The sequence below is a fragment of the Triturus cristatus genome, chromosome 5_1 (assembly GCF_964204655.1).
Source record: "Triturus cristatus chromosome 5_1, aTriCri1.1, whole genome shotgun sequence".
Classification (NCBI taxonomy): Eukaryota; Metazoa; Chordata; class Amphibia; order Caudata; family Salamandridae; genus Triturus; species Triturus cristatus.
This window is the reverse complement of record NC_140587.1, coordinates 292,925,811-292,942,660: the sequence shown is the minus strand read 5'-3', so window position 1 is coordinate 292,942,660 and position 16,850 is coordinate 292,925,811. Positions and strand designations below refer to the sequence as shown.

The following is a 16,850-nucleotide window of genomic DNA, read 5'->3' as shown; positions in this document are numbered from 1 at the left end:
TCCACGTAGGACATGGATAGCACATTTGTGATTGCCATCTGTGTGTGCAGTAGGATAAACAGAGTGCATGTGCTGTACCTGACTTTGGCAGTCAAGGAATCCACTTTGATGTCCTGTAAGTGAGTGATATCAAAGATGAACAGAGTTTACCCAACAGCAATATGCATTTCAGGGTGTGGAGTATTGGGAAAATGTGTCATTTTGCAGTGGAGAGATAGCCATTGCCCCTTTCCTGATCTGTTCTTCCACACAGATGTTACCCCCAACAGGTTGAGAGTTAGCTGAGTGGGACCCCTTCAGCCTCTTTTTTACCTATCGTTTTTGAGTCCCCCGTCACAGAGCTCCCAGCCCCATCCACTTTCCTGATGACACTAGAAGACAAAGACTGTGGCGTGACCAATCTATGATGAATACACCAAAGTAAGGAACTGTCTGAAAGCAGTCCCACAGCTGGAATTGATGAATACACAAACTTAGTCTGCAAACTTTGTAGAAGTATGGGGCAGAAACTACCAGTTTGTGCGACAAGACATTTTAGCAACCAGTACTCGGGGAGCAAAACAGGCAACCTTGTCTGTGCTCCAAGGTTGGGGTAGCGGTCTGCTACCTTCTCTGTGCTGGGTCAAGGAACAGGAACCTGGAACTTCTATAACCTGCTAGGAAGAGCGGTCTTCGTATTGCCTTTAGGGAATGAGTGGACAGATTGTTGCTGGGGCTGATGGAGGCACCATTGCATGCAATAAAGTGAGCACCTATGAAGGCTTGATGCTACTTCAAGATTGCAACTCCTTTCAGCGGTTAAACCTACCTACTCCTTGATACCAAGGCAAAACTTTAGGTGTGCAGCTCTCAACTTTATTTAACTGGCGGACTTGTGTTTGAGCTCCAAGAAGTTCCCTGACCGAGAACATACACCCGACCCCTAGAGATGTGCTGCTACCCTTGTCCTGTGTTCATACAGGCTTCCTCCATCAACCAGAGGCATGTGCCTGCACAAAGACGTGGAGGTCTCAGACAGGAACAGTGTAATCCTGGCTGGGGCAGTCAGTATTGTCTCCATTAGTGAGCGGAATAGGATCGCACACCACTGGGAGTGACACAGCCCATAACCCAGCCAGCAGGAGCGGGTCTTTCTGCAAAAGACTATCAGAAGTACAGTGTAGGAAAGTAGCATTGTGGGGATACAAATTAACTGTGATCATTTATGCTCTAAAAACAACCTAGCCATACTCACTTGAGGCGGTGAGGGCAACTATCGACACTCAATTCAGGCGAGTGTCAGGAGCTCTTTTTCCACCATTTCCATAGACAATAACTTGTTTTATCCTGCATTAGCTAGATCTGTATGAAACCATACTTAATACGCTTAAGCCAATACTAGCTAGTTACTCTCCATAGCGAATACTCCGCAAATGCAGTGCACAATAATGTTGCACTTTGACCTTTCTGTAAAACAACTGGATAGACAAAAGTTTAATGATTATTCTATACCTTACTAAGGTTCTGACCTCCCTGGACTGCTTGCTTTCAAAACCTGAGGGTCAACTGTTAAAGACGTGTACTTGGTGCATCGTTTTAGGCTCAATAGTAAGGCAAATCCAATGAAAACAGTGGTGAAAGGCTTTCATTGTTACAATATGATCCCTATAAAGAGCTTGATTGCCCTTGTGCACCTGACAGAGGTCCCAAATGTTTAAGGTATCACAGAAAGCTTCCAAGGAATGAGCCTCACACAAACTTTAAATATCAATGGAATGCACCGGTGGAACTCATTCTTTTCCTAATTTTAACAATTTTATTTTGCATTTTCAGATGAAAACAGGTAAACATGACACATCGCACAGAGTCGCCAGAGGTAATAAATCAGAATCATACATAACGAGAAGAACAAATCATACACAATCGTATACAAAGGAAATCATTAGCTATAACAACAGCCACCCCAGTCCCTCACACAAAGGTCACATTTCTACAGAACCATCATCTGGTTCAGGAGAAGACAGGATGTAAATGTCGCATGCGCACAGTTTTTAGACATCTACATATGTAGATCTCATGTCCTTTGCAGTAGTTTAAAATAGGTGGTGAAGAATTAAGCCACCCTATCATGGATGAGAGCAGTCAATTTTTCCATGGCATAGATAGCCCAAACCTTCCCCCACTACAAATTTATAGAAGGAGAGAGTGTCTGTTTCCATAACTGCACCACACAGAGTCGTGTTGCCAATAGTAGTTGGGATATAAGGCGACCCTGAGAGGTCGTCGACGGGAAAACTCTATTGGCCCCCAGATTGTCCAACAGAATCGTTTGGGGTTCGAGTGGGAGGTGGACATTGGTGATGGTCCGCAATATGCTTTGTATCTCCTCCCAGAAAGACTGGATCACGAGGCATTACCACAATGTATGTAAAAAGGTTCCACTCTCACCGCAGCTCTTCCAACACAAATCAGAACCCCCAAACAACTTCGACAAGCGAACAGGTGTTAGGTACCAATGGGTCAGTACTTTATAGGCCTTCTCTTTATAAACGGATACAGATCGACGATCGAGCCGCTCTCTGCCATTAGGCCCCACAAGTGTCATCAGATATTTCTGTAACTAAATCCCTTTCCCACTGAAACACATAGGCATGTTTTTGGGAGGAGTCAATGGCAGTGGATATTGATAGAGCCCTAAGAGTCAATTTGAAGCCCTGTTGTCGGTTTAGGGCAAATTTGGCAATCAAGTCATCCCTTGATCGCAGATCACCATCGTCAAAGAAATCTTCCAGCCAAAGGAACTGGGATGAGTTGCGCCTGAAATGAAATCAGGATCAGAGGGTAAGTCGGAAGGGGCAAGTCGGGACCACCCACCGTCGACGTACCTGTAGGACAAGAGCAACAATGTTGAAGGCAGCAAGGGGGGGGATTGTGCCGGAAAAGACATCAGTGGCCATAACAACCCCGCCGAAGGGGAAAGGGAGAAGGCCTGCAACACCTGAATTCAGGACTTCTTGCTGGGGTCATGATTCCAGTCCAAAGAGGGGTGTACTTGTGCTGCTAGAACATAAGCTGAAACGTCGGGGAATCCCAAACCACCCTGTGAAACCAGCATGCTCAGTGTTGCACCCGCCACTCTCGGTGACTTACCTCCCCATACAAAAGTCATCATTTTCGCCTGGATATGCTTACGTAATGATGGGGAGGGTAAGCCGGAGAGTTTGGAGAACATATAATAGTCTAGGCATAAAATTAATTTTCAGGCTGTTAAGTCTGCACAATCACGAGATTTCCAGTTTCCCCCAGCAATACAAGTCCTTAAAAAGGAGCCGGAGGGGCGGGTCGGGGGGCAGTTGGTCACATAGCAAGTGTATAGGTCCGTTGTTAGAGGTGGCAAATGGATCCAGAACTCATTCTTTAAAAACCTATCCCAATATGTTAAGCCTTTTAAAACAAGCATCTGCAAAGCCAAGAGGTCTGTATTGCATTTTCAATTATACACCAGACCATGTAGGCAGTAGCTGTACAAGCTTCCTCCATAAATATAGAACGCATGTGGGACCGCAAGCAGCACTGCAGTGACACTGGCAAGTGTACCTCACACACAGCGACACAAAGCCAACAGCACATGCAGCAAAAGTAGTAGAAGCTTTCTCAAGTCACAGAAGTACATCATAAAGCCATGTTGTGAATGCACATCCAGCTGACCAGTTTTCAGCACTGGGCTTGGTGTTGATGTTACCAGCATTCTGCTACCCGATGCTATGATAATTAACATCAGTGTATAGCAGGTGGTGTGCTTGTCACCGACCTTGACAAGTATCTAGGTGTGCCAGTCACCGCTTCCACGTTGATACGTAAGGTACACAAACCCAAGTTTAAAAAAAACTGGTGTGCTTGTCTCTGACCTTGACAAGCATTTTAGGTGTTCTGGGTGTGCCTGTCACCGCTCCCACGTTGGTGGAGCAAGGTATGCAAAGACCCACAAACCACGACAAGTTAGGCATGCAAGTTCATGTTTCGTTTACTCCAAATGTACTTCATCCAAAACATGCATGATGGCCGTCAATGTGATGACGCATAGCTGAGTCCTGTTTCTAGGTGAGGTTGAGCTTGTTTCCTTGTGCGGGGACATTGTGCAGACACAAACACTCCGGCTTGATTTCACTGCCGCTAGTGCTTGTTTCCTCACCGCATGATGACGCACTTGGTCCATCAGAGACCCAAATAAAACACACGGCCAATATGCGTTCCACCTAATTCCGTACTCCTCAGAGTGCGCCTCACAGTGGACACTCCCTTTTACCACCGCACAGATTCCAAAACCTCACTGATGTGGGAACAACGAGGCTTTGAAACCAAACGCTGCTACACTGCTGGTGCAACAGCTGCTCCTCTACACGCTGTCGTACGGCTGTTCAAGCAGACACTACACAACTCGCAACACATAATGCTGAGGTGAGCAAATCCTCAGGCATCCTAAGCTTGTCGCCAAATGTAACAAAGTATGAAGTCCACACGAGAGTAGATTCAATAATATGCTTAATTCTCACTTCATCCATCAACTGGCACACCCAACTGTCGTTTCTTCGAATCCTATCATTCAAACTCCATCAACCTTTCATAGTAGAACTACATTACATCACTCCTGGCTTTTTAAATAATTACATTAGGTCTTAGGTTTGACTACATTCACACCTGCTACGCACCAGGTTACATTCCCGGGTGAAAGTGCGCTTTACAAATGTACATAACCTAACATAACATAACGGCGGGCCAATCAAGCCAATGCCTGAAGAAGGCTCTCCTAAACATGCCCATGGCTAAAGAAAGGAGGCTAGCAGAACGACCCTAAATGTTGTGCTGTGTTTGCCACCATCTGAAGCTGTCAGTAGCCAGACCTTAAATATCGATGCTGTGATACATTTAGCATGGTGTTTTACAGGGGAGTAAATCCTTCCAAGGCCTAATAAATATAATTAAAATATGATGATAACACCTACATAGGTGAAGGAAGCAGCAAGACTCTAGAGAACAAATTAACCTGAGTGTGTTTAACTTAAAAAGAATGTAAAGAATCAGGAATACCAAGCTTAGCTTTTTGCTGATGTACCTGAAAAAAGATGGAGTGGAAGGATAAAAGGGCAAGTAGGGTGCAATTGATAAACACAAAGTTACAATGTAATTTCATGCCAAGGACAACTTCATCAATGTTATAAAAAATAAAAAAATAAAAATCATCTAAATCAGTGCTGTTACTACACCAAACCTGTATCTGTAGTAAGAAACCAGCATCCGCTCTCTGATCTCGCCTTCAATCTTTTGGTCAATGACCAGCAGCATAACACCATACAAATAAAGAGCTTCACACTAGGAGAGAAAAAGACATTACTGCACGTAAGCAACAGAGGACATTTAAGAATGGTGCAGGATGATAAAAGCAGATTGAAATGAATTTGACCACCTTTGCAATTACCCAAAAGTATATTAAATACCCTTGGCACAGGGGACAAATTACATTAAAGGTGGTTCACAAAATATGATTTAAATTGCGGCTGTGATTTAAAATTAGCAGAGACTGTAATTCAAAAACATTTCACCAGTAGTTGTTTTCCATCTTCGTTAAGAAGCACTGTCTCTAATGTTTGCTGGATATAAACGCCTTCATTGAGATCTTCAAGATATCTGAAAATGAGTTTTAAAAAAAGGTATATTAAAAAGAAATCTACAAATGATAAATTATATTTGTATCAAAGTTTGCAGATACAGGTTTAGAAAAACTGGCAAATGTTTCAAATAGTATCAATGATTTTTGTAAAGATTGTTTAGTCAAACGCAATAGGTTTCTCAGTGCTTCAGATCATTCCACTCCAGAGTCATCTACCAGCAATATCGAAGGATTGGGAGAGACCTGGGAGTTCAGAGACTCTCCCAGACAGGACCTCATTCTAAGAAATTGGTTTATTAGCTGAGAAGAGTGGAAACCCAAATCAAATAATAAACACAACACTGGTCAGGGTGATCCACAAAAGTCACTAAATTAACCTGTGCTTACCCCTCTAGTAGGTTAGCACAAAAGACGTCAGGCTTAACTTAGAGGAAATATGTAAAGTATTTATGCAGCAACAAACAGCAATAAAGTCAAAACACAACACAAGGAAAGGCCCAAACCAATTTGGATAAACAGACTAAATGTTAATTAAAAAAAATGATACCACAACAAAAATCCAATCAGGAGGACCAAAGATATTAATTTTTAAAGTTTTAGTTAAAAATAGCACTAAGAAGTACAAGTTGCCACTCGTGGTTATCTGGTTGCACTAGACCGGGGGAAGTCACAAGTTCGGTCGACCGCGATGGATGAAGCATGGGTTCGGTATAGTGACCAGGTTAGCCCCGCTGAAGAGTTACCTTCTCAAGTCCAGTGCAGACAGTTCCCTTTGCATGGGAGGGGCCGCAAGGAAGAGGCTTTTGGCGGGAGGAGCAGGTGGAGTGTCATGTACGGTTGTTGCTGTAGTGCAAAAAAGGTGGAGCTTCGCGTTGGTCGATCATCGCGGATGGTTGCTGTTGGTGCGAAGTGCAGGTGATGCTTTGCTGGTCGTCATTGACGGTCATTGTCCATGCAAAAGGAGATCACGCTGGAGCTTAGCGTTGATGGTCGCGCAGGCGATGATTCTCAGCATAAAGTCACTTTGCGTTCGCAATGAGCCCAAAAACTCTGTTTCTTCAACTTATCTTAAACAGGAGGCTGATGCCAGCCAAGGGTCTCGACCTGGGGGCACCTCTTGGGGATCAGGAGTCATTCCAGCAGAGACCAGCAGCTGGGCTCAGGTAGGCCCAGGTATATCCATTTGGTGCTGGTCAGCTGGGCAGTTGCAGGGAGGCCCTTGAAGTTTGTTGTGTCCCTGTAGCTCACACAGAAGGTCAGCCAACTGACCCTTGGAGTCACTCTGGGCAGCTTGGGATTAAGGCAAGCAGGTGTAAACTTCCCTCTACAGACAGCAAGATAGTAATTCAAGCAGCAGGGACATCCTTTTAGCAGCAAGGCAGTTCTTCTTCTGAATCTTCCATTCAGGAGTGTTCTGATGAGTGGTTCTGAAGGTCCTATTTTCATACTGTTGCTGGTATTTGTGTAAGGGATTCCTCTTACCTACTGCCAACCCTGGTTCTGATTAGTTCTTCCCTTCCCCTGGTCTTAGCTCCAAACTGTCTTGGGTGACAAAAGGCAGGGCAGGCTTGGTGTCAGGTTCCTTTGTGGGTGCTGCAGGCAGAGCCCTTTAAAATGTAATCAGGGCAGGGTGCAGCTCCTCCCTACCCATCCTGGTTGGAAGGCGCTCTCCCACTCACATCTAGTCTTCCTTAGTATCACTGTCTGTAAGCATACACAACCCACAAAAGCAGTGCCATTGACAGTCATGTAACTCAACACAATGCGAGTAAGGCACAGTTGGTTTGGGCAGAAAAATGCAAACTTTCCGAAAGTGGCATTTTAAAAATTGTAACATAAAATCCGACATCACCATAAAAGAACGTTCACAATTACAATTCATTTAGTGTAAACAACACTTCTCTATCTGCTTCCAATCTGACGTTAACGCTTATTAAAGGTAATACTGTAACCCAGTGTTAGTCAATGGGAGAGATAAACCTACAACAGTGAAAAACGAATTTAAGAGTTTTTCACTGCCAGGATATGTAATAATTAGATATGCATGTTTTACTTTTTAAAGACAGTGAACCCTGCCCTATAAGCCTTTAGGGCCTACCCTTGGAGTGGCTTACACTTATTGAAAAGGAAGGTTTAAGCCTAGCTAAAGGTTTGTTTTGCCTGGTCGAAATGGCGGTTTTAAACTGCATCAGATGCTTCAGTGCCAGAACTGCAACATGTTTTACAGTACTACGATAGTGGGTGGCGCAGTGAGTGCTGCTGCCCGTTAGTAGCATTTAATTTACGCACTTTGGGTACACGTAGTACCATATACTGGGGGCTTACAAGTAAATTAAATGTGCCAAGTAGTTGCGAGCCAATTTTACCATGTCTTAAGGAGAGACCACAAGCACTTTAGCCCTGGTTAGCAGGTGCAATGTGCACAGAGTTCTAATGCCAACAAAAACAGGATCAGCAAAGCAAGGGAGCGAAGGCAAACAGTTTGGGGAAATACCATGCAAATCATGCCAGGTCTAACACTCATCAATTATTCTAACTCTCTGCTACACTGCATTTCGTTTTAGGGTTTCTCTACACCACACCACACCACACATTCACCCAAGGGATTCTTGATACCTTACTAAGGGCTGTACTTAGCCTAATGTTATGGTGAGTTTAATTTGCAAAGCAAGGAACTCACCAACTTATTTAAGGTGAAAGCATATTCTGGAGAATCTGGGCCAAAACTGAAAAGTCTAATAATATTGGACATTTTTTATTGGAGGGGCCACCTACAGTAAGTTCAAGGATGTAAGGGGAGCCCTAGGTTTCAGCCTATTGGACAGAAAGGAAGATCAGGGCAACAGACAATGAAAAAGCCATACATAAGGTCTTAAATGATATCTGCTGCTCAGCAGGAAACTAGTGAATGCAGATAATTTACACTACTCCCCTCCCCCAAGAAAACATATATGATCAGTCAGAGCCATGTATTTAAAATTCACAACGAAAATAATGAACACAGGAACCAAGGAAAGTAACAAAATGGTGTTGTAAGTTTGGTAATCGTCCTGTCATCTTACAGTTTTGCCATTTAGGTTGTATTGCTTTAACATAAGGCCCTTAAGAGCATTGAAACGGACCTCTAATTACCTTATCCTCTTTAGAGAGAGAACATCAGCAACATTTTCTGAGAGTTTTCCAAACATTAGGTAGAGGAAGGTTGCACTTATTTATAGACAATGTATACATTAATGGAGAAAATCAAATGAAACATCAAATGACAGCCAATATTATGAAATGAAAATTAGCTGCCAAGCTCTTTCCTGCATATTAAAATGAACACTATAGTTACCATGAATTTAGGGGCTTATGAAAAGGGAATGGAACAACTATTAACAACTGATCAGTTTGAGTAAAGTACATGGAACAGATTTCACCCTCTTTACAAGGTAGTAAGTGCCTTGTTTATTACAGACTTTCAGCTTCCCAGTATGGATGCACTAAATCTGTTTTGTTCGGGTATTACATTGCAATTACGAAGCATGCAGTGGCAGTCTTTTACCTTACATGAAGCTGTGCATTAAGTGGAGTTTATTTAACCTAGTATTTAGGATGCTGCACTGAAATTTGGTAGATGGGTTTCTGTTGAAGTTTGAGGTGATGATGTTTTCATGTCTGATGATATGATGAATGGGGATTGTGATTTGGTGCGTGAGCTAAGAAAACTCAACATAGCTGTCAGTTAAGTAAATTTGTGTGAAATGTAGGAGGTCTGCAATTACCATTGTGTCTACATAGCAAAAATAGCCAGGTGCTGACGGGGTGGGTTGGTTGGGGGTGGGGGGCCAGTGGCAACTAAACCGCTTTGTATGTTGGCCAAAACAGGGGTCAGGTGTGGCAGATATGAATGGTCAGATTGTCATTCAGAGCCTGCTGCTCTTTTCATTTTTTTAAAAACACTTTCTCAATGCCTCCTCAGTGCACCCTTTGTTGATTTTAGTGAAAAACAGCACGGAAAGGGAAAGGCACTATAACCCTTTGGTATTCATATATTTATCCTATTTTTCTACTCAATTTCAGTAAAATGATTAGTTTTCAAATCCAAAATTCCCATGATTTTTTTGTCTATCCCTGGTCATCACATTTCTCTTTTACTAACACATCTTTTTTCTTTTGCATCATTCAGTTAACAGCCATGTCGCCTTTACCTCAACAACTAACGCATTCATCTTTTGTTTCCCTCTATTACAGTACCTACTGACTGACATGTTTAGGACAATTGATGTTGTACACTTTGTTTTAGTTTTTTTACACTCCTGCTTAATTCTACCTACGTTTTTTATCTTAAGGTGAGCTGTACTGATCAAACATCGACTATCACCAATGGCTAACCCTGAAATGCTAGTCAACTGCAGATTGATTACAAATTAGCCAATTCAAGAGTTCTTGCAGAAGACGCCATTAGACAACTGCACGACTATGTAAAACAACATAAAACTACTCTGCGGCTGACCATAGAAATTTAGACTGAAAAGAAGGGAGGCAACTAATTCAGGCGACTTCAGAGAAATTCATCCCATTGTTCTCATGGGCAGGACTCACATGCACAGTCTTGCAAAGGATTAAAACATTCCTCAACCATCGAAGCTCACCAGTCACAATAGGGTTTGCTAAGTCAAGTAGTAGGAAATCGACATGGTGGACCCTTTAAAAATAAACTCTATGACAGTTACTTAAAAAACATTATAGGTGTTTGCAAGCTGAATTAAATGAACAACTCCATCTACAGTTTAAAGATCCACTGAGACTGAAGCCGTTTATCAAACTAACATCACAGAGTTCACAGATCTTATCTATAAGACAGTGTATGTATACCATTATATAAATATCCTTTGTGAGTACTTATCCTTCTCCTACCATGCGTTCCCTGTTACACAATAAATGTTAAGTAGGCATAAAATATACGCCATTCACAAATTATTCACCAAATAAGGTTCAAACACTCAATGTTCTGAGTTTGAAACATCACAGTTTGCCAACCTATCTTCAATTGTTTTTCTTTCTTTTGAGTTACTGGTTTCAACCTTTCCATTGACTCCTTATCAATGATCATATCCTTTGCTGTTTGTATTACGAGGCCTCGTTATAAAACCTTGCACCATGTTTCCTCTCAGTATTTGATTCCCTCCTCATTTGTCTTTCTGCCTTTGTCCCTTTTCTTTGCATACAAAACATTTACACATATTACTTGCAAATCTTTTAGCCAAGGTTAAAAAAAAACAGACTATCATAACCTTTCCATTTATACCCTGCTAAGGTGAAATTCATGCTGGGTAGGCCTACCCTGGCTACCAGTTAATAACTGTTTGAATAATGAGGAACTAAAAGTAAAGTATTGTACCTCCACCACAGACGATGCACCCTGTAGAAGAAACGCTGAAAACAGGAGAGGAAAAAACTATAAATTGATGCAAGTCAAAGCCATTGTCTTGATGGGCAAAGTATATAAAGTTCATCATGGAAATACAATTTAGTAGATTCGTCCCCGAGTGAGTCATTAATTCTGACAGCACTGAAAGACGCTCAGGACATCTCAAAATATGAGCAGTTTACCTCAAAAGACGAAACAATGTCAACCATGGAAAAACAACTGTCCAAAACAGAGAATGATGCTTAGGGGGCTACTGCATAGACCTCCTGTCTAGTGCCAACAGTAGCAGATTTTGAGATCAACAAGAAAGAGACACATGACTTATGAGATTGTGAAGTAACATAAATCATACACAAAGAAACACAAACAGAATATATGAAGACATAGACCAAGCAGTAAACATGTTTTTCGGGAAACCAAAGCTTACAGAGATAGCATCTCTCCTCGCTACAATTCAGAGTTTTTGGGAGGGTGAAATTTTCTGAGTTGATCCTACCTCCCGAGTGACAGTTCTTAGAGCCAATTGACTTCCAGCAAACAGTGCGAGAGGGGGATGCTGAGCTGTGAAGTACTGTTGTGCATAAATTGAGTAGTTCTACAGAAAGCAAACTGGTACTACATGCTGTGCGGCAATGGGGAATTTGTTGGAGGAGGGTGAAAAGATCCCATATTACAGTAGGGCCATCATCAGAAGACAGTAGCAGCTGTGAATGATTAAGAAACTACTGATTACATGAAAGGGGAAACATCTATGTGGCATCCAAGCATGTTGGGAGTGTCATGTAAGGGTAAAGTTAAAGTTATTTCGCAGGTGGACCCTGCAGACTCCTTTTTGTCCAGGATACGAGATAACATAGGCCAGAAAGGCTAGGGTTGACTGTGCACTTAAGTAGTAAGATATGTACACAATACCAGTTGCTTCTTAAAAGGCCAGTGTTGTGGCAACAACTAATTCGATCAGTTGGTTGCTATTTGTTTTTACTCTTCTCACTCCTCTTTATCTTCCCATCCCACTCATAATCTTAATTCTTTTTATCTCAGGGGAGAGTAGGAAGGTTTTGGTTAAGATAAAATAAAGTGGGAAAGTGGGATATTTAATAGGTCAACTATATAGGAATAAGTATATGTTGCACCTTGTGGGCTTTTGCGAAGTTTGGAGTGATTTCACATAGCAGTGAATCTACCGTCAAGGTTGTTTATTTTCTTCGAAACCTAATTTTTTTATAACTACCTTTAAATATTCATATAGAGTTGTATAAAATGTTCTCTAATTCTCAGCAAGTACAGTATTGCTACAGGGAGAAAGAGATGACGGCGAGTAGGAGTACCACGCCTCCACGCCGCTAGCGCGTCAATGGCCCCGCCCCCCTTCTCACTCGTAGCAGGAAGGCAGACACGGATGGCGGCGGCGAGGGACCGAACTCCACCCGTTGTCAGAAGTCGGCAAAGGGAATAAAGGGAAAATATTAGATACGATACGGAAAAGGGGAAAGAATGCAAGAGACAGCGTGAGGCTCCACAACTTTGTTCCTGATCAAGCACAGGTTCAGGCTCAGGATTTAACAGGCTTCTTTCCTACTGATAGTTGAAGCTTGCAACGCCAGTACGACAGCAGGGATGCAGAGCGGCACCTGAATCCTGAACAGTCCTGTTGCTACACGTAAGGAGGAGATGGTGGTGGGGGAGCGGAGGTGTTAATTTGGTCAAGAGACTATTAAACAGGAGAGAAGCAACCTTAGCAATATTTGGAGTCTAGAGAAGAAAACAGAAAGGGAGAAAGGGAGGGGAGGGGGTGAAATATATAAATAAGCATGGTGAGACCTCAGAAAGAGGGAGCGGCAAATGTAAATGCTAAAACCACTAAAACCGAAGCTCAAAAAGTTAAGAAAACGCGCCGTGCCCTTACAAAAATGGCGCGTCAAGCGGTTCGTGAAAGTGAAAGGGGAGTGGTTTTATCCTCACCAGACAATCGTAGAATGCTGGAAAGCTCAGAAGATGATACCTCCCCGGGCATGATAGCGGATTGTGGCGAAGATAGAACATCTCTGGCTGATCCATTGGTGCCTCAAGAGAAAAATAGCCTAGTGGGGGCTACGCCAACCCTCCCCAGTTCTAACCATGACTCCAATGTAACAAGCAATCCTCCAAAGGGGGTGAAAGAATTCCCGCTATTTACCAAAATACAATCTGTGCAATCTCCCCAGCCTCCTCAGCAACCCTCACCACCTCAGTTAGTAGGCTCTACAGCATCCTTGTTAATCCCGCCTGTGACCCAGACTGCCTGCGAGAATCTCACTTTACAGGAGGATCCTAATTTTTTGAAAACCACAAAGTCAACAGGGGAGGAAAAAACCTTTGATTTATCCCCTGGCGTGGATATAGTAAAACGTGTTGGTAACTCTGTGGTGCATGGCGATCTAGGGGCACCAGAAATAACTGTTGAGCCCCTCCAGGCTTTGGTGCCGTCTTTGCAGTCTGCTATACAAGAGTCGCCAGCAGAATCAGGGCCCCTATTCTCCACAACGCCGCTTTCTTATTCTAAAAATATATCCCTAGCAAATTTTAGTAGTGAAAATCCGGGAACTTTCCAACTGGATATTAGGGATATGCTAAATTTGATTTTGGGAGAAATAAGGGACATGAAGGAAATACAGCAAACGGAGAGTAGCACTCTAAATCAGCGCTTAGACAAAATTGAAGACGCGATTCACGGTCTCCCTTGCAGAGTCACTGAGGTTGAGACCAGAATATCCACAATTGAGGATCAAATGAGCTCTGTTCTGTCTGAGTCAAAGGAGGCCGTAAAAAGGAGAAGATATCTCGAGAATAAGGTCGAGGAATTAGAAAGCCACTCTAGGAGATCCAATCTCCGGATAGTAGGGGTACCTGAAGGGATCGAGGGCTCACAAACTCTCCATTGGGCCAACTCGTTTATAAAGCAGCAAGTTTTGCCGGAACATGAGGGGGATCTCTCCATTACTAGGGCACATTGTGTCCCGGCCCAGCCTTTCCCCAATGCCCCGTTCCCACGGACGATTCTCCTGAACTTTGCTGACTTTAGAATAAAAGAGAAAATCCTGTCAAAGGCTATTCTCCAACGTCAGTTTTCGATTAATGAGACTCAGAAGTGTCGAATTTTTTCAGACATGACTGCGGTCGCAGCTCGTAGAAGGAAGGAGTTTGTCAAGATGCTGCACCTATTTAAGGCACATGGTGCCCAAGCCTCGATTGCGCAGCAGTCCAAGCTACGGGTCCTGGTGAAGGGGAAGTTCTTCATGTTTTCGGACCTAGACGAGGCCCAGATTTTCCTGAAAGAGCTTTCTAGACCCTCATCAGAATCTTAGTGCTGAAACGCACAGGACAATTTTGTAAAAGTTCTGTAATTGGATTATTATTTTTTTTCTCTCGTTTCTCTTCCTCCTGCCTTCCTCTATTTTTGTTGTTCTCGGTTTTTTTTTAGGGAAGGGGGGTGGCCATTGTTGGCCGCTACTAAGGGTGTACTACATGCCACCCAGGTTAGATGGTGGGGTGGGGGGAATGTGGATAGCGTGGTTGCAGTAGATGGGGTTTCACATTCCTAGGGGGGCTTGTCTTGAGGGTTTTGGGGGATAGGGGAAGGGGTTTTGCAGTAATAAAAAGAGCAGAGAAGGTCCATGGAATGCTATTTTTAGTGATTAGACATGGCATGTGGTAGATTACAGATCCCGTCGTTAAACACCAACGGCATATTGAGTAAAAAGAAATACCGTGCACTTATTAGATGGGCTTCCTCACTAGATCCCCATGTGCTTTTTCTGCAGGAAACACATCTTAAATCTAATTTCCCCAATTTATATATCCCCCCCAAAATTTCTACAGCTCTTTTTGCCTCTGCTGGGGTAGCAATGAGAGGGGTCGCATTTTATTTCTCTAGTAAAATAGATTGGGAATTTTTCCAGGTTCATAGGGAAACACTCTCGGGAGATGGATTCGGGTAATAACTGCAGTTAAGGGTAGAAGGTTAAATTTTATAAATTATTATGGTCCAATTATTGATAATGTAGCACCCCTGAATCAGATTTACGAAATGTTGATTGACTCCCACGGTCAAATTATTCTAGGGGGAGACTTCAACTACATTTTAGATATTAGGAAGGATACTTCTAACAAAAATAAAAAACAACTAAAACCAAACACCAAGATGTAGAATTCTTTACTTGTTATTCTCACCGGTTTCACTCAGCCTCCCGTTTAGATTATTTCTTAACATCTAGGTCGTTACAAGTCTCAAATGCATGGATCAGTGCTAATACTTTCTCAGATCATGCGTTTGTGGGGATATCCCTAGTCATAGGGCAGAGGGCTAGGGAACGACCTAGATGGCAGATGGATCGTCTTCTCCTACAAAACGCAGAATGGGTTTCAGGGTTTAGAGAATGGATCTCGCGATATTTTCTTGTCAATGATAATACTGCTGCCCTTTTTGCTATTTGGGGGGGGGGGGTTCAAGGCCGCAGCTCGGGGCCAAATAATAGCAGTGAGGGACGGTCAGTCCAAAACTCGGAGACTGAAAATAGAGGACCTACAGAATAGGGTTAATCAAGAATATGCCTTAATGATCCAGCATTGGGCTAACCACTATAAGGAAGCTAGCTCGGAATTAAGGGAATTTTTTATCTTGGAGGAAATTTGTAACTCTAAAATCTTCCAACAAAGAATTTATGAGGAGAGCCAGCTGATTGGAAAGTTATTAGCTAACTCCACGAGAAAAAAAACAGAATCCTCCTTGATTGTCTCACTTAGGGATCCGGTTTCTGATCATGTTATAGTGGACAGGGATAATATTGCTCAGATCTTTCTTCAACATTATGGGCAGCTCTATTCAACAGAATATCCTACTAGTAATGAACAAATTCAGGTGTATCTTTCAGATATAGATATTACCAGGCTTTCTGAGAATAAAATTAGAGAATTGGATGAGGATATAGGGGAGGAGGAAATAATAAAAGCAATTAAATCAATGGCTGGGGGGGGAAGGCATCTGGTCAGGACGGTTTCCCGTTGGAATTTTATAAGGTTTTTATGAAAGAATTGGTATCCCCATTAAAGAGACTTTTTAATAATATTAGAAAGGGTGGAATAGTAGCAAGTGAGTTTAAAGAATCTATTATAATATCATTTGTAAAAAAAGATAAAAATCCGGAAGATGTCAACTCGTTTAGACCAATAAGCCTACTCAACTCGGATTACAAGATCCTGATGAAGTTGTGGGCCCTGCGTTTTCTTCCTGTGGCTCAAGAAATAATTCACAGGGATCAAACAGGATTTATTGCAGGTCGATCAATGGCTATGAACACGCAATTCTTAATACATGCCTTAGATCTTTTTAGCACTAACAAAATCCCTGCGGCAGTTATAACGGTCGACGCAGAAAAAGCTTTTGATTTGGTGAATTGGCAAACATTATTTCTTACTCTAGAGCATTTTGGCGTCCCACAACAAGTAATTAATATGCTTCGAAATATCTATCAGAGTGCGAGTGCTAAGGTGGTCATTAATCAAGAACAGATAGGGGAAGTGACAATAAAACGTGGAACGAGGCAGGGATGCCCGCTTTCCCCTTTACTTTTCACTTTTTTTTTAATCGAACCTTTGGTTTTAAAAATCCGAAATAATGCTGCTATTATTCCTCCAATACCTGCGATGTCCAAAGTCAAGCTATTTGCTGACGATATTATTTTATATTTAGCCCCGGAGAAAGAGAATTTAGATCGAGCTTTTTATGAATTCTCTCAGTTCCAACAGATTGGT

The 16,850-nt window shown here is 42.5% G+C and overlaps 2 protein-coding genes across 2 annotated transcripts in view; one reads left to right on the top strand and one right to left on the bottom strand.

Annotated features, from left to right (window-relative positions):
• Window positions 1-16,850, bottom strand: part of WASHC5 (WASH complex subunit 5) — a 330,547-nt gene that overhangs the window by 292,114 nt on the left and 21,583 nt on the right. The window contains exons 4-5 of the mRNA XM_085604961.1: window positions 5,580-5,664; window positions 5,249-5,349 (exon numbers count right to left, since the gene is read on the bottom strand). Coding sequence (XP_085461087.1) covers window positions 5,249-5,349; window positions 5,580-5,664 — 186 coding nt within the window. The remainder of the gene's footprint in view (window positions 1-5,248; window positions 5,350-5,579; window positions 5,665-16,850) is intronic.
• NSMCE2 (NSE2 SUMO ligase component of SMC5/6 complex) overlaps window positions 12,435-16,850 on the top strand; it is a 683,358-nt gene continuing 678,942 nt past the window's right edge. Inside the window, exon 1 of the mRNA XM_085604965.1 lies at window positions 12,435-12,720. The gene's annotated coding sequence lies outside the window, so the exon portion shown is untranslated. The remainder of the gene's footprint in view (window positions 12,721-16,850) is intronic.